Source organism: Balaenoptera musculus, chromosome 1, assembly GCF_009873245.2.
Source record: "Balaenoptera musculus isolate JJ_BM4_2016_0621 chromosome 1, mBalMus1.pri.v3, whole genome shotgun sequence".
Taxonomy (NCBI): Eukaryota; Metazoa; Chordata; class Mammalia; order Artiodactyla; family Balaenopteridae; genus Balaenoptera; species Balaenoptera musculus.
The window spans coordinates 130,508,766-130,527,644 of record NC_045785.1 but is presented as its reverse complement, the minus strand read 5'-3'; the positions used below and the strand labels follow the sequence as shown (position 1 = coordinate 130,527,644).

General features: G+C 47.6%; 1 protein-coding gene across 1 annotated transcript in view; it reads right to left on the bottom strand.

Annotated features, from left to right (window-relative positions):
• The window catches only part of TNN (tenascin N), a 61,681-nt gene extending 43,324 nt beyond the window's left edge, over positions 1-18,357 (bottom strand). Inside the window, exons 1-6 of the mRNA XM_036827817.1 lie at positions 17,952-18,357; positions 16,155-16,529; positions 14,791-15,054; positions 11,108-11,293; positions 9,662-9,751; positions 376-639 (exon numbers count right to left, since the gene is read on the bottom strand). Coding sequence (XP_036683712.1) covers positions 376-639; positions 9,662-9,751; positions 11,108-11,293; positions 14,791-15,054; positions 16,155-16,529; positions 17,952-18,357 — 1,585 coding nt within the window. The remainder of the gene's footprint in view (positions 1-375; positions 640-9,661; positions 9,752-11,107; positions 11,294-14,790; positions 15,055-16,154; positions 16,530-17,951) is intronic.
• Between the last annotated feature and the right edge of the window lie 522 nt (positions 18,358-18,879).

The window sequence follows — 18,879 nt, the reverse complement described above, 5'->3', positions numbered from 1 at the left end:
AACTGAGATGAGCATTCAAATTCACTGTCAGCCAAATGTTTTGAGTTTTAACGTCCAAAACATGAAAATTAGACAGTGTTCCTCTACTCCAAGGGAGTTGCATATGGAATTCCAACCCAAATAAGTATGACCTTCTGTATCAAATAAAAAGGATGGTCTCTTTTGCTTGAGGTTAAAAAGGAAAAAATTCATAATTACGAAATTTGAAATTGCTTTTGCAACCCCACACCCCCACACCTGCAAACAAAAACGTTGATGCTAGGTGGGCATCAGCCTCCTGATTCAAAAATCAATCTTCTCCTTGCCATGAGGAAACCTGTTTATTCAGAGATGGGAGACAGTAAGAATGAGAGAAGACTCCCATCCTTCTGTTACCTGTGAGGGCCTTGGTGTCGGCCTTCTTGCTCTCCTGGTTGCCCCTCTCAGCCCACACGTAGACTTTGTACACCTCTCCCGGCTTCAGGCCCGTCAGGACGGTGCTGCTCTGCTCCCTGTGCACAGCTGTGTCCTTCGTCTCCCCGTCAGTGGAGATGTAGCGCACCACATACTTATCAATGACAGCCTGGACTGGGTTCCAGGAGACCATCGCTGTGTCTTCTGTCACTCGATCAGTGACCACATTGGTTGGACTATCAATTTCTTCATAAAAATATATGAGAAAGAAAAAGTAGAGAAGGCATCTGGCTGATCAAGATCACAAATGTTTCAAGATCGAGTGCATCTGGGTGAGCTGGTTCCATAGTCTATGCAATGCAAGAAGCCCTCTCCATCATCTGTGACAGGTGGACAACTGGCCTCTGCTTGAACCCTAAGCTGAGAAAGGTCTTCCTGAGGGACTTCCATTTTATAATCACTGAGCACGTTAGAGAAAACTCCTCCAAGTGTGGCCACTTGAAGTATTACTCCTTCGAGTATGTCTACCCTCGGTGGGCATATAGAATACCCCTAATTCCTCTTCCTGGACACCATCCAGCAAGTATTCAAGAATGATTCTCATTCTCCTTCCTAATTCTCCTTTAATCAAACAGCTTCACCTCACTAATTTATGCACTTATAAGTTAAAAACTATTATATTATATTATATTAATTATATATATTATATTATAAACTTATATTATCAACTTCCCAACTTCCAACTTATAAAAACAATTATATTATATCATATCATACTATATTATGTTATAAATTTATACTATCAACTTCCCAACTTCCAACTTAGAGTTTCTAGACCTGGCACTTACATCTAAACATGCTCTTGTCTTTCCCTTTTCAGAGAAAAATTCCCCAAACTCAGTTCATTCATTCAACAATTCACTGAGCATCCATCCCATGCCATGGCCATGTGATGGCACTCAGGAATCACCAATTAACAAAACAGTCAGAAATCCCTGCTCATGCAGACTTTATATTCTAGAAGCACCAACCCAGAACAGAATGCCCTCCATATCCCGGACACTTTACCCCCCAATAACATAGCCTCATCCCACAGTCTCAGAAAAATCCCTAAGTTTTTCATACTTGTCCCAGTTACCCCAGGGGCTCTCAACCTTTGCCAACATTGGACACCTACTAAGTACCACCACCAGAGGGTCTACTTCAGCATGTCTGAAATACGCCCTGATATCTCTATTTTAAAAACAAGTAAGCAAAACTCTACAGGTGATTCTGATGTACCTCAGAGGTTGAGAACCTTCACATTAAGCCACATCTCCCCCATTTTTTGCATATAATACATGTCCTGGATCCACCAATTATCCTTGTTATATTTTATCTTATGGATTCCATTTATAATTTAGTCTTTCATCCAACATGGCCACTTTCCTTTCCAGCTTCTTATCATTTGCAAACCATCTGAGTGCAGCCATCAAGGTCACTAATAAAGATGCTTGCCCTGAGAACCCTACTTACAAATAGATCGGGATCCTTTTGGGTAAAGACACACAAAAAAGTCTCTTACTGGACTTCCCTGGTGGCAGAGTGGTTAAGAATCCGCCTGCCAATGCGGGGGACATGGGTTTGAGCCCTGGTCCAGGAAGATCCCACGTGCCGCGGAGCAACTAAGCCCGTGGGCCACAACTACTGAGCCTGCGCTCTAGAGCCCACAAGCCACAACTACTGAGCTTACGTGCCACAACTACTGAAGCCCACGGGCCTAGAGCCCATGCTCCGCAACAAGAGAAGCCACTGCAAAGAGAAGATGGTGCACCGCAACAAAGAGTAGCCCCTGCTTGCCACAACTAGACAAAAGACCACACGCAGCAATGAAGACCCAACACAGCCAAAAATAAAAATAAAATTAAAAAAAAAAAAAAGTCTCTTACTCTCAGAAACCTAAGCATTTTTCTTCTTCCCCATCTTGTAGTTCTCTTGGCCAAGAATTTTCCAGCAGAGATGTTACAACTTTACATAGCTACATTCTTTAACATCAGCTACAATGCACCTTTCTTAAGCACAGTGGCCATGTTTTATTTGTGTGCAAGGAAATGAAATACATTCCATCACCAGAGACAGTGCATATTTTATTTAATAAATCAACTGCCATTTACTGACCACATATTAAGTGCCAGGTGCTTTTCATATATTACTTTAGCAGACTTCATAGCAACAACATAAGGCATTTATCAGATTCTCCATGTACTAATTTGGGAAATTAATAACGGTTACCATTTTTAGATCACTAATTATATGCAAGACTCAGAGAGATTAGATAATTTGCCCAAGGTCACACAGATAGTAAATGGTAGTTCCTGACTCATTCTTTAAACAATCACTGAGTGCCTACTTGGAGCTGGGGACTCAGCAGTGTTATGAGTTGTGTCCCCCGCCCTTTGCAAAGGTATATCTAAGTGCTAAACCACAGCACATCAACATGTGACCTCATTTAGAAATAGGGTCTTTCTAGAGATAATCAAGTTAAAATTAGGTCATTAGGGTGGGCCTGATCCAATATGCCTGCTGTGCTTATAAAGGGGGAAATTTGGACACAGAGGCAGACACATACAAGGAAAGACAAGATGAAGAGACGCAGGAAGAAGACAGCCCTGTGATTGCAGTGCTTCATCTACAAGTCAAAGAACGCAAGGATTGCCAATGAACACCAGAGGCTGGAAGAGACAAAGAAGGAACACCTTGAGCTGTCAGAGAGAGCGTGGCCCTGCTGACACCTTGATTTCAGACTTCTAGCCTCCATAACCATGAGACATTCAATGTCTGTTTTAAGCCACCCAGTTTTTGGTACTTGGTTATAGCAGCCCTAGGAAACTAATATAAGCAATGAAGAGAATAAAGACTCTCTACCAGGGAGCTTATGTTCTCCTGGAAGAGCCAGACAATAAAGAAGCGGGGATAGTATCGGGAAGCTCAATAGGGCAAGGTAAAGGAATTAGAAAGCGAGGAACAAAAGATATTTGTGATTTTAGAAGAAAGGTCAGCGAGAAGGTAACAGCTGAGCAAAGACTGAAATGAAATGAGGCATTGGGCCATGTGCAATCTGGGGAACCTCATTCCAGGCAGAGGGAGCAGCAAGTTCAAAGACCCTGCTCCATGTATTTGGGGAACAGCAGGAGGCCAGTGCATCCGGACAGAGTAAGTGAGGAGGTCAAGTGGCTGGAGGTGAGGCCAATGAGGTGAGGAGGCAAGTGGATGCCTTTGAAAGTCATTGTAACAACTTGGCTTTAGCACTGAATGAGATGAGAAGCTTCTGGGGGGTTTTCACAGGAGAATGACATGATCTGACTTGTTTTATAAAAGGACCCCTCTGGCTGCTGCAGACAGTACAGACTATTGCAGGTCAAGAGTGGAGGTCACCTAGGAAGCTGCAACCACAGTTTATGTATGAGATGACAGGAACGTGGACAAGTGTGGCAGATGAAAGTGGGCTGGGGAGATTTCAAAGATAGAGCTGCCAGAATCTGCTCATGAATTTGATGTGGGCTATAATGACTTGTTGGTTTGGGTCTTTAGCAATTTGCAGAAAGGGGTGACCATTTACAGAGATGGGGAGATCTGAGGGAGGGCAGGGTTTGCAGTAGAAGCTAGGGAGAGGAATGAGACCAATGGGAGAGGAATGGGACATATTAACTGGTAGAGCCAAGATCTGAACCCAGTCCTATCTACCAAAGACTACACATTTCCACCTTATACCACTATAGGCTAAGAGGCACTACCATCGGCCTCTTCTTATGGAACTATGACCACTACTAAGAATGATAATACTAAACTACAAATAAAATAGATAGTGTATGATCTGAAAATTTCTTGCGACCTGAAACCCAGAAGCACTAGTGGATTGGAACTTGGAGTGGCAACTAGAAAGAGGAAATGGTCCCAGACTGTTGCCTCTGGGAGACAGGGGCTGGGCATACCTCATACCCACTTGGTAGAGTGGGCCTCTTGGGATGAAAGGGCAGTGCAGTCAGAACACAGACACCAACAGGGCCATGTCCTGGGCCTCTGGGGGCTCGAGCAGGCTCTAAGAGGATGCTCAGGAAAAAGTGTACACAGCAGGGGAGAGGACTCCCACCTCATCCCGTTGCCCCTTTCCGTGCATAGCATGATTCCACACATGACAGGGAGGTAACGAAGAGAGCCTCCAATGGTGATATGTCAATAGGGGGAAACTGGTGCCAAATCGGGAGTGGGGACATTTGGACTGGAAAAGTGAAGATGGGGAACACCCAGAGAGTCCTGCCTCTTGAAGTCCCTGGCCCTCATCCTCTCCCGCATCTGTACAACCCGCAGTCCCAGAAGTGCCTCCCACCACCTCTCCCTGCCCCAGATCAGTGCGTGCCACCACGGCTGCCAGGACGCTCAGCACAGGCCCACGGCTTTGAAGGGTCAGGGCTGCCTGTGTGTGCAGCCCTCTCAAGACCCATCACATCCACCTGGGTGGATGGAGGAAATATTATGTTATTATTAGGAGGTTTGATAGAGTAATGTATGAAAAGCTCCTGGCACATAGTATGTGGTCAATCAATGGCAGTTGGTTTTTTTTAGACACATTAGAGTTTTGTAGGTTATTTGCAAGAAGTGAGCTTATGTAACACACCTTTTCTTAGAGATAAAAAGCATATAGGAATGAACGTGAGATGAGGGGCTACCTCTGGGGATTACACAATTTAGCTCTGTGGCAGCCACTATAATATATAACATCTGGGAAAGCAGAGATCAGAAAGATGAGAGAATGACCCTCAAAGAAGAAACTGAATGTTGCCTTTCCATCACTTTCTATGGATTGAGGCCAGTCCTTCCCACTTGGCTGAACAGGGATAAGCTGCCACCAGTGATTACGGGAACCGATTCAGGAGAGTATGGATTTCTGACACAAGGCCTGATTTCTGACACATAGCCCTGAAGCTCCTTTCCCCGCCAACAGTCCCAGAACCCCCAGGAATGGAGGAGAACCAGGAAAAGGCATCCTGGCTATGAAGAGTGAGAAGGTAGGAAGGAAAAATAGAATCATACCATGTCAGGGTTACAGAGACCAAGCCCAGAGAGGAGATGTGACTTCTCCAAACCCATAAAGCCAGTGAGAGGCTGGGCCAGCCTGGAACTCAGGACTCCCTGCCCCTTTTCTCTCAACTCCCTAACAACAACAACAACTTAAGTCAACAGGAGGCTCTTCAAAGAGCTGCTCTTCTCCTTGATAAATTTCAGGATGGGAATCAGATGCCAAGATACAGATGTAGAAGGAAAGCCTCAGTGATACTGTGACCCCACACAATACACCACATCATTGGAAGAAGCCAGCTTAGCAGGACCAAAACCTCCCTCTCTGCCAAGAAGGAATGTGAAGATCATAAACAGTTTTTGCCGTGGAACAAAGTCTTCCTGTAGCTGCAGCAGCTGGCCAGATCCTAGAGGAGCCCCAGCAGCAGCCTCAACTGGGAGACAGGCCCTGCCGCCCCGGCCCCAGCTTCCTCCTCAGGCTGCAACTTCCCACCTGCTGGACACTAGCTGCCCTGGTGGGACCTTTCTCAGGGCCACTGAGGTTACGGAGATTTAAAACAAGATTTAAGAGGCTTGATAGGTAGGATTCACTTTTGAGTGCATGTATTGGAATAAAGGTAAGCCCCATGTCAGAGATTTAATTTACAAAACTGAGGATACAGAAAAGGCTAATTAAGAGCTCTAGACACATCAGGAAAGATTATTCCACTTTATAACAAGATTCACCACAGGATAGGGTAGGGCACGGCTGTCCTCAGTCTATGCTGGCAAACCCAACAGCACGGGTCCACACTCCAGCCCATGGCCACAGGCATTAGGAACAGCCTTCTCCGTTCGCAATGGCCACTTGTGAGTCACCCAGTTGGCGTAGTGGAAAACGGAACAACCAAGGTCTGAAATCCATGAGGATATTATGGGTTTGGAGGCAGAGATGGGGGACAGGGCCCATGCTACTGGTTTGAAGGTGAGTTCACGGAAGAGGTGCCTCTGGACTATAGTAGCTATGCTTTCTCAGGTCTCCTCTACTGCTTTTCATTGTGGCAATAAAATTACTCAAAAGGCACCATTTGTAGAGAATGTACGCAGAGAGATCAACCCACCTTCCTGCTATCCTCTAGCTCTGCTTCTGGAAAGCAAACCTAAATTCAAATGCCATTCACTAGTTCACTCTGAATCTCCTAAACTTTGTAGGCTTCAATTTTCTCACCTGTGAAATGGGAATAATAATGCTTACAATGCTATTAGAAGGACCGAAGATAATGTTTATGAAGCCCCACGGTACCTAGAACACAAAAATGCTAGAGATCCTCATTGTTTTTCAGCTACTGGATGTATGTGTGGGGAGGCTGTGAGAGACAGGAGTTCTGAGTGTTGACAGGAGCTCATCTTGAAACAAGAAGGAGTTTGAGAAGGAAAGTTTTGGGGGCTGGGCCATTTCAAAATGAAGCATTGTGTTTGGGAAGCAATAAAAAGCGAAAAGGATAATAAGAGTCGCCAAAACTTCTATTTCATAACATAGTCTAAGGGGAAAAGTTCTGAGAAAATTGTTAACAAGTGACTATGCTAGGCTGTATGCTCTGCTGTGCGTGGGAGCGTGGGAGATTATAACAAAGCAAGCGGTCCTTTGTTTTAGACTCACCATGGAAAGGCATGAATCATAGACATGATTAAAAAATCATAATCATAAAAAAAATAAGAGAAGGGACTTGAAACGCATTTAGTCCAACCTTTCATTTTACAGATGGAGAAATGAAGAATAAAGGGATAGCATCACCTCTTAGTTAGGGGTCTGCCTCTCTTGTCATTTGATGTGAAGTGGCTGTGACGGTGTGATGGAGGAGTTCAGGGACATTTCTCCCTGGAGACACTGGCCTGGCCGGTGCTTGCTTCTCCGGAAACTGATCTGTTTCTAAAGGCTTGCCTGTCTAGAAGTGCCTTTCAGTGCACTTTGAGTATGTTAACAGGGTAAGCATTTTCAATCGACCCTTTCACTTTCGTGGTATTAGTTCCACTGAGTGACTCGTTAAATGGAAAATACTTGAACTGTGCCATTTCCTCCCTGCACGTGCTTATGCCATTCTTATATTCCAGTGTGTTTTTCCATCTCATGGAATGCAAAACACCTGGGGAAAAGAGAGATTCTTTTTTTTTCCCCTTACATTAATTGTCTAGCCAGGTTTGAGAGTGTTTCCTGACCTTAGAAATTATTGTGTCTTTTATTTTCATGTTGGTAAGACATATAACACAAATTTATTTGCAATCCAATAAAATATCCCATCCTGCTTTTAGAATAGAATTGACAATAAAAAAACATTTCTTGAATGCTCATCTTCTAGTTGGGATAATATGCTTGAAAGGTTAACTAGCAATTCAAGGCCATATGTAATTAAATGCTCTAGAAATTCAAAGGCAAAGATGGCTGCCATTTAATATTGTCCTAGAAGGCCTCAGTGGAGCAGCCAACGTTGGAGATGACCCAGAAGGATGAGTGATATTACTGCTGTGAGCCCCTGAAGGGCAGGGACCAGGGCTCATCATCTTTGGAAGTATCTAAAGGGCTTGTGTCTCTAGGACCCAATGGTACTCTGCAATTAATGTTTGCTGAACTGAATTAATTGATAGCTAGAGATAACAGTGGAGAATTTTCTAGGCAAGGGTAACAACATGACCAAACCCACGAGGTAGAGATAAGCCTTCTGTGTTAGGGAGCCCCAAGAACAGTCCAGCTGCAGGAAGGCTTCCTGTTGGGAAGTTTTGAGAACAATGGCCCAGGTTGGAGGGGCCCACAGCGGCCAAGATAAAAGAAGTCTATGTTATCCAAAGACAATGAGGTGTCACAGAATTTTTTTTTGTTTTAGTTAGGGAGTAAACAGTATGAAAATTAACCAGAAATAATGGACAGAGAAGTAAAAGTAGGTGGCATTTTAGTTTTGGGTCCACCAAAGTGGACATCCTGGGTTCAAATCCCAGCCCTATCATTTCCCGGCTGGGCGACCTTGAGCTTAATTTCTCCAAGCCTCAGTTGTCTTATATGTGACTTGGAAATAATAATAGGACCTACCACACAGGATTATGATGCGAACCAAATTAGATAATTTATGAGAAGTGCTTAGTGGTATAATGCCTGGTGCATGGTAGGCTCTCAATTAATTCACAGCTAAAGAGAAAGGCACTAGAACCAAGGAAAGACTTGCCATTTTCCAACTCACCAATGTGTTTCACTAGTCCACCATTCAGGCAGGCTGCACAGTCTATACTGTATGGTTGAAAATTAAAGTATATTTTATCCTTTATAATTGCCCAACTCTATAACTCTTTCACACTCCAGATATGCAACCTACTAGGCAGCTGAAATAGTGAATTCAGTTCTTGCACCATCTCACCCTTATTCTCACCACCCCAACCAGCTACTGCCAGGACTGAACTGAACAGAACTATGAAACTTTTCAAGGAAGTCTCAAAATGCAAAGATCCCTTCTTTGTCAGCTCCAAGGATTAGCCTCTAGCGGGTGGCTGTAGGCGCTAGATCACCACCTCCCGACTCGACTTGGCAGGAGCACAGGGTGACCGCAGGAGGCTCACAATTCAATACAGGCTCAAGCACTGCCTAAAAACTAAAACTTACATAGGATATCTTGCATATATAACTACAAGGATTTCAAATTCTTTTCTGATTAATAAATTACAAACTTACTGTCGAATGTTACTGATTTATAGCAACGTTTGTCACTGTATATTTTCTCAATCTGCAGATGCTAAATCTATTGCTACTCCCATGTGAAAGTCTTTAATATCTTTTGACATTTTAAAGCAAACTCCCTGAGTGTGTTTGTCATGAAAACACCACAGGAATGACAAGAAAAAAATTACAAATCACCTGTCTTAAGTAATGTGGAGCTGTGTGCCTAGGTCCAAGATAATAAATGTCTTAAAAATAACCCAGTGATTGAAGCTATTAAAATAAGCAGAAAGGTGTTGGAAATGGCCTTTCCCCTTGACTCCAGGATCCTGGAGGAGATTTTCAATGGCAAAAAATATTTGAAATAGAAGAAGTTTGCTTCCCCTCTCCTGCCCCCCAAAAGATGTCAGTACACAAAGAGACAGACTGTCTCTACACACAGATCCCAGAGTTTTTATCCAAAGAGGAGTCAGCCCAGAAAATATCAGAACACAAACATGAGATGCATTCATAGTGCCTCCCCGTCGTTCTTACCTGTCCTGCCATTCAGGAGAATCGGCTTGCCCTCGAGGTCTCCCCTCATGGGGACGACTGCGATCTTATATTCTGTCCCCGGCTGCAGACCTAGAAACAAGCAGCCAGTGCTGGGTGTGAGTACAGGCTCCAGACCCTCGAGCCCCAGCACTGCTCTTCCCCAGGATTTCTCCAGTGAGGGTGTGGAGAGGGCTATGCTTCTCTCCTCAAGACTACAATCTACCTAAGGCAGCTAAAGAGCTGCAGGACCAGTGGAATACGAGGCATCATTGCGGAGCTTATCAGTCAGGAAGCGCGGGCCAGAGTGGATGAGATGAAGTTAATGGAGTTCCAGTTCGTTCCTTGGACCACTGAGAACTTATTTCCCAATTGTATTTACAGCCCAAATGTTTTTCTGCTCCCAACAATCCTTTTCCCTCAAAAGTTTCTTTCCTCCCCATTGTAATAATTAGCTTAATTTTTCCCTCTTTATTTTCTTTGCTTTAATTTGCCCTTTCTTTTTCTTTTTTTCTCTTTGTTTATTGTTTCTCTGTAGCGGCAACTTGAATGATTGTTCCTCATGACACAAATATTCAGACTCTGGTGGTGAACCGCAGGCAAACAGCAGCATGTATGAGGCACACACGCAATTTGCCACCCCACAAAACATTGAGAACCCCAAGATGACCTCTCAAGACAGGATGCAGGGAGTAGATGGCAGGACAAGGCCCCAGAGGAGGACTCACCGTGGAGCTAAAAAGCCTCAGGGCCCCTCACCTGCACCAGCCCCTTCCAAGGCCATGTGCTGAATCGGGTATTCGTGCTTGTGTATTACTTTTCTTAAAGAGGACACTGAAAATTGTACAAACTTCAGGTGTCACAAAACATTACCCAGCCCTACGTGGCCCCGCTCTGTTTGCAGCCGTCTGATTTCCAGCTCTCCCAGAGTTAGCTCAGTCACTGGGATAGGAGCGCCCTACCCCAGGCCGCCTAGCTCAACTCCTTCCACATATGGCACTGAACAAACCAACTCAGTCAACCAATTTCTCTCTCTCTCTCGCCCTCTCTCTCTCTCTCTCTCTCTGTCTCACACACACACACACACACACACACACACACACACACAGTTCTTCCAAAAGGAATGTCTGTGTCCCATCAAATCCACCCCGAGACACAGACAGGGGCTTCCAGAGGGTTAGCTGACTTGGGAGAACATTTCGGATGTGTAATCTGTTACCCAGGTGCTCCGAGCTTCCAGAGGTAGTGCCAGAATGCTGGAGCAGAGACCCCAGGCCCCCAGAGTGGGCTCACCTCTGGGAGTTCCCGGGTCAGGGTTCAGGTGATTCCCAAGGCCCCAGGACCTTCTGTGCACACCTGAGCGCTACAGATGCTGGTCCCCTCTGCACACATTGTCCCCGCCTCAGCATCCACCAGCAAACATCTCACATCCCCAGTGTTGGCTCTTACCCGTGATGTCGTACCGGCTCTTGTGGTCACTGCTCTTGGGCACGCTGACCTCGGCCACCTCTTGCCCTGTCAGGGGGCCATACTGCAGCTTGTAGTAGTCTACCCTGGTAGGGGGGTTCTCCCACTCCACATCGAGGGAGTTCTCAGTCTCATCTGTCACCCAGGCAGTGCCAAGCACGGCAAGATCTAGGGCAGGGGTCAGGGAGGGCAAGAGAAAGCAGTGAACAGCAGGGGCCCGCAGGTCTGGAACAAGACACTGGCTACCAGGTCAGCTCCCTTTCTTGACACACTGAAAGCAGGCTGCAGCCCCAGGACACAGTCCTTAGAAGGTGTCCGAGAACTACCGAAGTAGCAAGTAATTGTTGGTTTTCACATTGTCCGTGGAGGATAGACTGTCCTTCGGGAAAGCCTCTTCCCCATCCCACCCCATCAGAGGCCATGCAGTCTTCCCTGTCCCCGCTGCTGTGGCCAAGCCCTGAACCTCGCCTCCTAGGCCAGCCATCCAACCCACTCGGCCAGGGTTCACACTGCTCTGAACTAAACACTCACCCTTCAGCTGCAGAGCCCCTGCCCACAGAGACTCAACCTCAGGATGAGAAGCTCAAGGCCCCTCCATGGAGAGTTTGGGAAATGCATTTCAAATTTTCTGGAGCATAACACTGGTAATACAACCAGCTCTCTCCTCAGTCTCCCAAATTACAGCTCCTTCCCCTTCTCTCAAATTCTCCTATAAGGATTAAACCTAGGCAAAACTATAAAGTAGGAGAATTTTAAGTTGGTCCTTCTGAGTATTCTTCCTGCACCTTCTACCAAATTTTAGCACCTCCACCAGGTACCTGGTGTCCTCAGCTGCCCCACCAGCCCATCCTGTGAAGGAAGAGAGTTACTGTGCACATTTATTCATAGTAAAGTATTTTTTTAAGAGAGTGCAGTGTTTTATTTTATTTTATTTGTACTTTGGCCACACTGAGCCAAATCCAGGGATCAAGCCCAGGCCTCTGCAATCCTAACCACTAGACCACCAGGGAACTGCCATAGTAAAGTATTAATGGCTAAATGTTCACCCCTCCACTCAGAAAAAGATGAAAATATAATGTTTATTACAAAGGAATGGATCGCTGATGTGGCTCTGTGGCAAGAACCGTTGGGTGGTGTTGAAGAGGGGTCTGGGGTCTCTGGGAACACTTTTGAGTTCCAATGTCCATATCCCAGGCCGATGTCACCTGGCCTGAAGTTTGGAACAGGAAAGACAAGCCCCCAGACTTTCAGCCTCGTCCCCTTCCTCACCTCCAGTGCCTTGGTTCTGAAGGTGTTCCCACCAGACTGACTGACCCCTTGTCAAGGACGCAGGACAGAGAATTTGTGCATCAGTCAAGGGGTGAACTCTACGCTCTCAAGGTCCCATGGCTCTGAATGTTTCTGATTCCCTCTGTTATGGATAAAGAAACTCACGGAGCGTTTTCTCTGAAGCACTCCTGCCCAAGCTCTGCCTTCTACCTGCCCGCCTCCAGGTTCTTCCCTCAAAGATGGGAATTCCTTGAGGGAACAGGTCAAGAGGCGAGTAATGAAAGTGACTCAAGGATTACAGAAGGGGCCCTACATGGCTCACAAGTGAAAAAGCAGGATCTTAATGAAAATGTTCAAGACGATTATGGGGATAAGTGTCTCTCCGGCTGAGGCTCCCCGGAGGAGCAAACCAGAATGGGTTTCACTTGAATCAGATTAGAAAGACGACTTCACAGTCACAGGATTTTACAAGTCCCTAGAGCAAGAAGCCTAGAGGGGTTGCTAAGACTTCCAGAACAGGTGTCTCGGCTCTTCATTGAGAGGCTGTGAGCACCGTCCTGTCTAAATGCAGAGGCAGCCACAGACAAAAATGTGGAAAGAGAAAAGGAGCCCGACGGCTGGGAGCTGGCCCGGCTCTCATAGGTGGGCCTTGGTGTTCTCCTTTTGAACCTAAACAATTCCACAGGACATCAACAGCAGACAAGGTGCTCTGTGGCCATGCCAAATTAAGACCAAACAAGACGATTCCAAGATCACATCTGCACCCAGGCAAAACATGAACGAAACATTGTCCAATTCACAAAAATGAGTAAACATCCTCCCTCCTGACTGGTATGAGTGACTGTTCCTTTTATACCAATGACAGCTTTAGTCTCCATCTAGTCTGCCCTCTTTCTAGATAAGATTCACTAAGATACCAATCAAAGGATTACCCCCAGTTCCTGACAGCATGCAATCCAAAGCAAATCCCTGCTTCCTTAACTCTTGCCCCAAATCATCTAACACAAGCCCAACTTCTACACCAGTCCCCTCTTACACTGTCTTCCTGAGACACCCATGGTCCCCCATGGTGTGTGTGCTCCGATGCCACAACCATCAATAAACCCAACTTGTTCAACTACAGGGGTGCCCTGAGGGGTCTTTGGCTGGAGGGTGTTGACAAAGGCAATCACAAATTGCCCTCCCAAGCATGACAAGTCCTTCGTGGCTCTTTCCAACACTGAGCTATCCCTACCCTATTCTACCCTTACCACCAAAAAGGACAGGCAGTCTGATGATTCTCCAAAGACACTGCATGTCAAAGGCCCATCCACCTGGATGCCCCTGGATTTTCCTCAAGAGTTTAGGGCAAGATGGAGGCAGCTCATTTTTATCAGCATCTAGAACAGTGCCTGGCACATAGTAAATGTTCAATAAAGTATGCTGAGAAAAGGAATGAATCCGAATCACTCAAACAACTAGGTTTCTCCAAACCCTTGAAGATCTAGGCTGCCTCAAGTACTTTCATGAGAAAATAAGAATTTCTACAGAATAAGCAATGATGCTTGTCCGTCCAAGCATTTTGATGGCATTTAGTGGTGCCCTGGAGACTCCATCCCTCCAGATCCATCCTCCTTCCTGCTCTGTATCCCAGATTATGACCTCTATGAAATGCATTAGCCTGGTTCCCTGGACCTCTGGTTTCTGGTTACATTCAGCCATTGAGAGTCACCAGAAGAGGGCAACTGATCTCCTTCACTCCCTCCTGGTGGGGACACAGTAGACTGCCTGTATCCCTCTACCATCAGGCAGCCCTCTCCTAAAGCCCTTTCTGGGTCCCAGTACCAACTTCCATCCCCTGCCCCTTCAGACTGGGGTGGATCCCCACTGATGCTAGTCCTAGAGTGTTTCATCATCCAAACCCTACCTATACCTCTATCAATAACCTCTTCATTAAACTTTCTTCAGCTACCCTGTTTGTACCCTCTCTTTTCTGCTGAGATGAATCTAATTGATACAGGTGACTTCAGCAGACCCCCTTCCATACCAGCTTGATCTTGCCGAATGGTCGCAGTGGCTCAGTGAGGGCCTGCGGATGCAGGAGTACTCCACGGCTGCCTGTGTGTGGGTGCAGGGCAATCAGACCTTACTAATCTCAGGGATGGAGAAGATGCTGTGAGCCCCAAACCAGCAGGCTCCATCACTGGCTTGGAGGACCCAATAGTCATGGAGGAGACAGAGAGGAACAAGAATGGAGACTTTTCTTCAGAACCTAGGATTGCAGCGGCTATGTTTTCCAAACCCCAAATCAGGGCAATGGCCTGGGGTAGTAGAAGGGTACTTGTGGGGACAATGGAAGAAAATGCTTAAAACAGAGCCTCTACTGGGAAACCTGGGGCATCTGGCTGCTTCCTCACCTGTGGTGGCGAGCAGATGCTGTGGGCTGCTGGAAATCTCTTTCATCACGTTGCGCAGGGTGACTATGTACTTGGTTCCAGGCAGCAAGCCAAGGATCTCATAGCTGTGCTGCTCCTTGGGCACTTGGATCTGCTTGATAGAGAGCTCCTTCCCCAGTGGGTAGTAGCTGAGGAGGTAGTGGTCCACCTGGCTGGAGGGCTCCCAGCTCACCAGCAGCGAATCCTCTGTGCTTCTGAGCAGCTGCAGGCCCTGGGGGGAGACCACTGCACACACAACAGGAACAAGCATGCAGACGGTGAGGAAAGAAGGGTGGGAATCCATAGCCAATACGTATTCGTTGAGCACCTACTTAACACTATGACGGTGGGTGTGGAGGATACAGAGCCTGTGTAGGGCACCATTGTGGGCCCCCAAAAGTTATTATCTGGTTAGGAGTTAATATTGACCCTCTATGTTGCCAGAGCTGCTCCAAGTCTTTGTTCAAAACCCTCCAACCTCCACCTTTAGCAGGAGTTAACATAAATCTTTAAATTAAATGGTCCAGGGATGAGACAGGAGGCTACAAACAAACAAACAAACAAACAAAAAAGATGGAACCAGCTGGGACCAAGATGGTGAATCTGACCTCTGACAGACCCTGATTTTCACTCTACGCTGATTTTACTACATTGGCATATTAAATGACACACCTACCAGCAGCCATGACTGGGACTTCAAGGACCAAAAAAGGATGAAAAGAGAGTGGCTCCCCACTCCCTCGAAAAAGCACTGCTCCTTCTCAGGTAGACTAAAGCATATGCCTCCCCACCATTAGCCTCACTCCTACTCCCTTTGTCTTTACTCATTAGGATTAAATCTCTCTTGCCAGGTGTATGAGACGTTGATCTGTGAACTTAGTTCCCACTTCTCCATTCTTTGGCCACTGAATAAAGCTTGTGCTTTGTGGATTTCAGCTGAAGTTTTGTTACCGGCTGCTAGAACCAGAACCCTCCCCTAACCAGGCAGAGAGCCTCAGCAGGGCTAGGGCCCGAGCAGGGGCCATAAGACTTCATTCAGTAACACCTAACACAGGCACACACCATCAGGTAAGACTATGGCCCTCAAACCAGCAGTATCAGCGTCACCTTGGAACTTGTTAGAAATGCAAGTTCTCGGGCCGTCCCTCAGACCTGCTGAAACAGAACCTCCGGGAGGGGCCCAAGAATCTGTGTTTTAACAGGCCCTCCAGGGGATTCTGATGTAGGCGAAAGGTGGGGGGGGTGCCCTTCTTAGGACAAAATGTAATTGATGGTTAAATGGTGCCGTGGGGACCGCCGGGGCAAGTTAAGAAGAGAGGCGGGCCAAGGCGCTTCTCTGCTCTCACCCTGGGCGCAGTCGAGGCCGGTGAAGCCCTCCTCGCAGTAGCACTCGCCCGTGTCGCAGAAGCCGTGGCCGCTGCAGTCGCCGGGGCAGCGCCGCTCGCTGCAGTCCTCAGACATGAAGTCCTCGTGGCACTGGCAGACGCCGCGCACGCACACGCCGTGCCCGCTGCAGTTCTCCGCGCAGGCGGGGTAGGCGCAGTCGGCGCCCACGTAGGGCTGCTCGCACAGGCAGCGGCCGTCCACGCAGCGCCCGTGGCCGCTGCACGCGCCGGGGCAGGCGGGCCGCTCGCAGTCGGCGCCCTCCCAGCCCTGCTCGCAGTGGCAGCTGCAGGTGCCCGGGGAGAAGGTCCCGTGGCCGCTGCAATGGCGGCTCAGACCTGCCCGAGAGAGGAAAACAGTCAGCTGGGACTTGAGGGCTCGTGAGCGGGGAATCTCCTTCCCTGGGGACCCTAACAGCAGGCTGGTGATTTCAGGGTCCTGCACGGCTCTTTCTGTGGAGGAGGGTAGGGCCTATGGGGAAGACAAGGAGTCTGCCCTTTCCAACCTGGGCCAGAGGAGGACCTGCGAAATCTATTGATATATTTTATGCCTGAATAGCCACAGGGACCACATTTGCCTTTCCCTTTTCATCCCGAGCGCTCCTTTGACTTCTCTTGGTTCCCTCCCCTGTGAATGGTGCTAATTGTTTAGTACCTTTCTATGAAGGCGCCTTAAATGCTCCAACCTGGATGTCAGCGGGGCAGCTTACACTAAGGGACAGGGCTCCTGGGCCAGGCAGGAGAGCTCCAGGCTGCGTGGGAGCTTGCCTTGGTTGGAGGGGGCTGGACCTAGCAAGGCTGGGTCCTTGGGAAATGATCCCAAATTGAAGCCTGGAAAAGTGGACCTGCAGAAGCTATAAAATAGCCCAGTCTCATTATGGGTGTGAAGATGGGAGAAGGATTAACCAGGCTCCCCTCTCTAACCCCAGACAGCAAGAGGCAGTTGGAGGGCGGGCCAGTCAGCCCTGTCTCTTCGCCAGCCCCAGCTCCTGTCTCAGAACACCCTCTTTCCTTCCTAAAAACTTTTGACATCGAGGTCCCTCAGGGGCAGTTCCATGCTGTTTTATCCATGACAGCCTCCTCCGTGCCTAGTTCTGTGTCTGGCTTATAAGAGGCGCTCTTAACAGTAGCGATTTCTTCAGGCATTAAAATATATGCCAAAGTATCACTGGTTGTTATCATTTGGATCAGCCTGGCAGTTTATGCTGAAAAAAAAATGTGGTGATGGGAGGGCTCACTATTTGTAAAATCAAATTGTAGTACTTTATTACTGATAAAAGAGTTCACAGGTTTCTGGCTAATGGCCGGGAATCTTCTGTACATCATCTGTAGTTCTCAGAACTAGACTAGCTGATAGAATTCTCCTCAATGGACAGTTGAGGAAACTTAAGGAATTTGCCCAAAGTCACACAGCTAAAGAATGGCAGAACTGGGATTTGTACCCAATCCTGTCTAGCTCCAAGGCCATTGAGCTTTCCTCTCTAACCCGTTGCTTTCCCTTACCATGGAGACTGGATCCCCAGGTAAAACTGCACCCAAAAGCGTTCTCATCCGGAAGCACTGACCCAAGAGTCCAGACTCACTTTAAGAGTTGCTGGTCCCTCCCTGCTCAGGCTTGAAGATAACCCCTGGAGCTAAGGGCCAATAGTGGCGCCCCGTAGAGAAAACCCAGAGTGAGAGGCGGGGTGCTCATGAGGCTGACGGAACACATGAAGGTGCTCATTCAGTGTTTGTTGAATGGATACCAGGTGGTGAGCTCACCAGCAGCTCCTGGGCAGCAGAGCTGGGCACTACACCGCTCCTTCACCTCCACCATCTCTTCCTCCAGCTTCTTCACCCGAGCCAGGAGGTCCTGGACGCTGCCTGCTAACTCACAGTCCTTCTGGGGCGTCTGCAGGCGGATGTTGTGCCTGAAGATGATATTCTGTTCCTCAGCCTCCCCTGGGGCCAGGAGTGAGGCTCCATCATCACGGAGGGGCTGAGGGTCAGCCCCCACCTGGACCAGGGCGGACTTGGGCACATCAATCTTGTAGGTGTGGCTGACGGTGACCTGTTGCTCCTTCTCGCTGCAGCCAGAAGACTCGAGAGTGGCCGGGGCTGAGGCCACCAAGAGCACAGAGCCAAACAGGAGCCCCAGGGGGAAGCAGAACATCCCCTGGAGACCCATCCTTGGAGTGACGGGGAGCAGATGCTCCAGGAGGCCTGCATCCAGAAAAACATGCAAAAGCAAGCCATGGAGATTAGCTGATGGAAATCGGCCTTTTGAACGGATTCTAAGAGTCCACAGGAAGCTGAGAAACCGGAAGAGAGATTTCCTCCTGTACGGAGGACCTGAACTAGATAATTTTTTGTTCCTTCTTCACACATTGTGCATTCTTGCCTCCTGTCTTTGCTGACACTGTTCCCACTCCCTCGAGGCCCTCCTCTTCATTTCTAATTCTGTATTTCACCTGCACTTCAGTAATAACAAGAACAACGTCTTGTAGTCAGGGCATACTGTGTGCCAGGCTTTGCTCGCCCTAATCCCTGATCTATACATTGACCCTAATACCATCCCCACACTAACAACACCAACAATCATAGCTGCACATAGAGCACAAGCTGTGTGCAAGGCACTGTTCTAAATGTTCTACATTTATAAGTTCATTCAATCGTCACAACAACCCTTCATGGAATATACTGTTACCTC